The sequence below is a fragment of the Cotesia glomerata genome, linkage group LG9 (genome assembly GCF_020080835.1).
Source record: "Cotesia glomerata isolate CgM1 linkage group LG9, MPM_Cglom_v2.3, whole genome shotgun sequence".
Taxonomy (NCBI): Eukaryota; Metazoa; Arthropoda; class Insecta; order Hymenoptera; family Braconidae; genus Cotesia; species Cotesia glomerata.
Window position 1 is genome coordinate 5298155 of NC_058166.1, and position 5691 is coordinate 5303845.

The following is a 5691-nucleotide window of genomic DNA, read 5'->3' on the forward strand; positions in this document are numbered from 1 at the left end:
AACTTCTTTCCGGTGTGGAATTTTAATCAGTTCTTTTGAGTCCGGGTGTTCAGTTTCAAGTTGAAAATCGGTGATGATCTTTCGCCTTCTCTGGTTCATTCCTGTGATTGGTCATCTAAAGATGATAGATTCGCATTTTTCAGGGTTAATTCTGAGGTTCCATTGTTGGTACGTTTTATTTAAATTGTCGAGTAGTTCATTTAGCTCATCTCTGAGTAAAGCTGGGTTTGTACCAATTACATACGCAATGAAATCGTCAGAAAATGCTTTTCCAAATTTATCAATTTCAGAGTTGAGTCCGAACATTTTTAATAACTTGCTGGTGTATATAGGGTGTCCCTAAAGTCACGGACGCCATTGTAGCATCTGATGAAAAAAATAATTATGAGACAAAAAGTCCTTAGCCATTTTTCAATTAACCGCATAGATAATTCATTATTAATTAAAAATAACGTCTCTTTATTTGTTAGAGAGAGAGCGCCAGTGTCCAGTCAAGTATGTGCCAAACAAAGACACAACTATCTGTATGACTAACTAGTTTCTATAGCTAACGTAGTCACACATATTTACTTACACATTCATACGTGTAAGCGTCTTCGTTGGAACGCACTTGACTTGACACTAGTGCTCTCTCTCTCTAACGCATAAAAGGACGTTATTTTAATTAATAATTAATTATCTATGCGTCTGATTAAAAAATGGCTAAGGACTTTTCGTCTCAGAATTATTTTGTTTATCAGATGCTACAATGGCGTCCGTTACTTCTGGGACACTCTATATATTAAAGAGTATTGGTGAATTAACTGTCCGTTACTGTAGACCTTCTTTAATAATAAATAGCTTATCTGATGTGTTGATCCCATCCCATGTTCTAAATGATTTGCCATGAATCATATTGTAGAATGAAAAGATCAGCCATTCATCGAATCCAGTTTTAATCAATGTATAAATAAGTCCTGCCAGCCATACGGAATCAAAAGCTTTCTCCAGGTCGATGAGAACTGCTGCGACAAGCTCATTGTGGTGTATTCAGGATTGTGGTCAGGAATAATTTTGTTATCTTCGCAAACTTTAACAATGATGTTGTTGATATGGATCTCGTAGACTTTACCTAAATTGCTTGTTAGACTAATCGGCCTGTAGCTAACTGGCTTTGTTGGGTCTTTATTTTTTTTCAGAATTGTAAGGACTTTGGCTTCCTTCCAAGCTGATGGAAAATAAGCGTTGTTCAGCGCGTTGTTGAAGATAATAGTCAGAGTTACGATGAGTGGATCAGGTAGATGTTTGAGGACTATTGGTGGTATTGAGTCCGGACCACTTGAGGTTTTATTTGGAAGCTTTTGAAGTATCTTCTTAATTGACAGTGAGCTGCAGAAGCTGAGTTGGTGTTCTAGGTTGTTGTTAGGGTGAGATGATTTGTTTAAATGTGTAAATGTAGTGAAGGTAGTACCGTTGCGTTCATTTTTATCAAGTTTGACTTTTGTTTGGTTCACTGTATGGTCGATGATTCTTCTTAGTGGAGTATCATCGTTCAAATATCTAGGTGAATTTATTTTTTCGTAGTGGTTACCAATTATATTTAATTTATCTATTGCGTTGGAGAAGGTTGCTGTTTTACGGTTTAGGTCTATGGTGGCTTTGTCTAGTTGTACTATATCAGGTGAAATGAGGTCTGAGTCTAGATTAATTATTTGGTTATCTATTTCTATGTTGCCTTTTTGTCTGAGTATCCTGTTGATTTTGGGGAAAAATGCATTTGAATCACGATGATTAATTTGTCTCAGCTGTGAGCCTCAGTAACTGGTGATAGATTTACCAAACTCTTTTTTGAGTTCATCTCTGACTAAATTAATTGTAGATTTTATGTTTTGGATTTTTTGTTGGTAATTAGGCGGCTGTTGTCTTTGGAGTCTATGTAGGTCTGTGATGAGTTTAGATTTGTTTTTTTGTAGTTTTTTAATTCTAGTATTTAAGTATTTTAGTACACTGTCTTGTTTTTCAAAGTGGGGTACTGTTGAGTCTATTTCTGTCTGTATTGTTTTTGTTAATGTTGAAATGTATTCGTCTAAGTCATTGTTTGTTAAGTTTTTGTCGTCCGGAGGGGGTGGGGGATGATTTTTATCTAAGAATTTGGTGAATCTAGACCAGTTAGTTGCTTTGTAGTTAAATTTTTTTGCAACTTGGTTAGATTGGATCTTATGGTTTAATTGGATCGTAAAAAGAAGAGCTTTGTAGTCACTATCGTATTCCTCAGTCGTAATTTTTCCGTTCACAAGGTCACAGATATTGAGGTTGGAGATGCAGCAGTCCAGGTAAGAGTTGTTGGGGTTGTACGAGGGTCCATCGGTTGAGATCCTCGCCTGGTATCTGGGAGCCGACTCCTTTTCCCATTTGATGAGATACTTTCCTCGTTCGTTGGTGAGAGTATCTCCCCAGTCTGTTCTCCTGGTGTTCAGGTCGCCTGCAATTATGAACGAATTATTGGTGTTATCTAACTTAAGTGATATGAAAAGACTGTCCAACTCGTCTCGGAATGCTTTTTTATTGTCTGGTGTGGCATATAGACTGACTATGGTGATATTTTCGACAGGGTTTTCTGGGTTTTGTAGTTTTATTATAGTATATTCAGTGGTGATGTTGTTAATTGACGCTGGGTAATTTATTTCTTCATATTTAATGGTGTCTCTGATGGATATTGCTGTACCACCGCCTTGTTTTTCTGGTGTTCTGTCAGTTCGTATGATTGTGTAGTTTTTAAGAGTAAGTTTATGTGATTTTTTTAATTTTGTTTCAGATAGGAGGATCACATCGGGGTTGTGCTGATGGATCCTGCTGATCAATTCGAGTCTGCGTTTATTGGCTTGAATGGAGTTGACATTGACAGCCATAATTTTTAGTTTGTTTTGAGTAAGTGTGGTAGAACTAGCTTCCTGTCTCTGTTGTTTTTGTTGAAATTGATTATTAGGCGCCATTTGGGATGCCTAAATAATCGTAAATAAATTCCAGTCGCTGAGAGTTGAAGTCGATGTTGGACATTCGATCATTTATAAGTCTGATTTCTTGCGCTAGGCCGGCTATGCAGACTCTGAGCTCATTAGCCCAGGGAGGTGGTGGAGGCATATTGAGAGGAGTATTCGTATGAGGTAATTGAGGAAAGTCAGCAGGATATTGTGTATTATTTTGTGGTGTTTGATTAGCTGTTATTTGATTGAATTGGAGTCCAAGTTGGACTGGTCTGCTTCTGGGTCTGTTTATAAATCTTGGTTGGTGGGGTTTGTGAGTTTCTTGTTGTTTTTCCTTGTTAGCCAATTTTAAGTAGGGACAGCCTTGGTAATTGGCTGGGTGGCCCTTTTCACCACAGTTTGCGCAGGTAAGATTTTTCCTGTCATCATCTTTTTTCACTTTGCATTGATCTTTGGGATGACTTTACCCACATTTCACGCACCTGTATTTCATTCCGCATGTTGTTGCTGAGTGTCCGACTCTCTGACACCTGGTGCATTGGATTATTTTGGGCTTGCGTAATTTTTCCCACTTGATTTTTTGGCAGCACAGTTTTTTGATGTCTGTCAAATTTTTTAGGATGCTATCAGATGATATTTGAATTATAAAGTGTTTTTTTTTTTCTTGTTCTTTCCTTGTTGGCAGTTTTTTAACTTTGGTTATTTCCACTTGGTTTAGGTTTAGTTCCTTGATCTCTTTTGCAATGCTTTGTTTATGAAAGATTCCAGCAACATTTTTAAGAAGGATATTTATTGTCTTATCTTCTTTTTTTTTAAAGGTGTAAAATTCGACGGTGTTAATGAGAATAGTTTTAATTTTGTCGTACGTATCATGGTCTTTGGCGAAAATGGTTTGATTTGATTTGTTTACATAAATTGTAAACAATTTTTTATCTATATTCTCATTAGTGAGCTTATTAATGGACTCATCAATATTGGTATTATTTATAAAAATTGGAGGAGGTCGAGATTTTGGTTTGTTGTTGTTTTGGGTGTTATTCCTAGCATTATTTTGATTGTCACCGGTTTGTGATTGTTGTGACGCGCCATCTGTTTCTTGAAGGTTTGAGTAGGGATTTTCTGTCTCCATGTCTGCTCCATTACCTTGGGTAGGTACTTTATTTGTTTTTCTAGGGACTTTCCATTCATCGTTGTTATGGGTTCCTGCTTTATCGGTATCTGGATTTGAGGCTATAGACGATGATCTTGATCGAGTTAGGTTAGGCTTAGCTTGTTGTTTACCTTTTGCTTCTATTGTATCTTGAAAAATTTTGTCGATTTCGTACGTTTGAAGTCGTCCTTTTCTACGAGTGACATTTCTCGCTGCTTCATTTAATCTTAGAGTATCTATAGAGTCCGATGCTGCTCTCTTTTTTGGGTCAAGAGGTACCATCTCGGGCTAACCTCCTAATATTCTTGGCGTAGTCAGAAAAGTATTTGTTATGAAAACACAAATAAATTAATGGCTAGCCTTTTAATTTTATCGATAATAATCGTTTGTATGCACTTTAGACACTGATTTTTATATTTTCACATTAGATGTTACTTTACTTTCACTATTAGCACGACAGCACGATGCTCTCAGTACAGCGCTCAGAGTGAGACTAGGAGTTCAAAACTTATCCTACTTAACAATAAAGCATACACAAAAAATCATGTGTTTATTTTATTTATAAACTCTGGAGAGATTATTTGTTAGTTATTTTCGCCAATAGGTCGCGCTTTTAGAGGTTCATGTCCCTAGATTGAACATTTTTTTATTTTCTACTCAATTCAGTTGGTAATGTTGTGGTATAAGTGTTTCGAATAAGGGTCCTATCTATTAACATTGAGTGGCAAGCCGCTGGATCCGCGGACGCGACGCAAAGTCCCCAGTAGGCTGCAAGTAGGTTACGGCTTGTCAGAAGTATTTGTATATATGTATATTAGATTTTGAGGTAAAAGTTAAGATGATATATATGTTTGTAGTATATTGAATGTTGTATGATTGTATCTTGGTTTGCAATAACGATTTGGATTTAATTATTATCTTTTATGTTTTTATGAGATTTGGTGAATAAATTAATCTTATATTTGGAATTTGTGTTATTATTTGGTTAATATTAGTTAGTTGTAAGTTTATCTGTGTTGCGTGATCCCCATCCCGACCCTGGACACGGCGAGCTAGAGCACGGGGAAGTCGTGTTCATTACGACGAGGCTTTAAAACCTTCCGTAACGTCACAGGGAACACTTAGGGCTATTGAAAAAAAAATATTTTGGAAATAAATTTTGAAACATGCCAAATTTGTCAAATTTTGAATACAATTTGGACCGATTCGGACCAATAGATTTCGAGAAGTCTCAAAAAAAACTGTGAAAAAAATTTTTTTTTGTAGTGGTTTTTTTGGAATAAATTTTAAACTGCTATATCGATCAACTCCAGAAACTAATCAGCTTTTAACTTTGAAAAACCACGTCGATCGCCGCTAATCCGGTCAAAATCGGTTGATTCACTCAAGCTATTATCTTCTTACCATTCTTCAGTCTGGTCTAGTAGAATTTATGGTTGAATATTTTGTTTTTGATTGTTATAAATGAATTTTTATATGAACTTCGCTTTAAAAAACGAAACGACGAAAAAATGACGATAGTTTTTTCTCTTAAGTATTTCTTTATGAGTTGACGTATCTTCTTTAAGAGCTGTTAGA

The 5691-nt window shown here is 36.0% G+C and overlaps 1 protein-coding gene across 1 annotated transcript; it reads right to left on the reverse strand.

The window, feature by feature from the left end:
• Positions 1-938: 938 nt before the first annotated feature.
• LOC123271737 lies at positions 939-4395 on the reverse strand. The gene is made up of 4 exons (XM_044738133.1): positions 3446-4395; positions 3085-3382; positions 1817-2981; positions 939-1678 (listed from the first exon to the last, which is right to left on the reverse strand). Exons 1-4 carry the CDS (start codon positions 4393-4395, stop codon positions 939-941), a joined length of 3153 nt encoding a protein of 1050 aa, XP_044594068.1.
• Positions 4396-5691: the final 1296 nt, after the last annotated feature.

What these genes read in the sequence shown, in the direction of transcription:
- LOC123271737 (XM_044738133.1), bottom strand. Translation starts at nt 4,395, where the DNA reads ATGGTACCTCTTGACCCAAAAAAGAGAGCAGCATCGGACTCTATAGAT. An exon ending in ACATGCGGAATGAAATACAG is followed by an intron (nt 3,383 to 3,445) that starts GTGCGTGAAATG and finishes AGATGATGACAG; the next exon opens with GAAAAATCTTACCTGCGCAA. An exon ending in CCTGGGCTAATGAGCTCAGA is followed by an intron (nt 2,982 to 3,084) that starts GTCTGCATAGCC and finishes ACGATTATTTAG; the next exon opens with GCATCCCAAATGGCGCCTAA.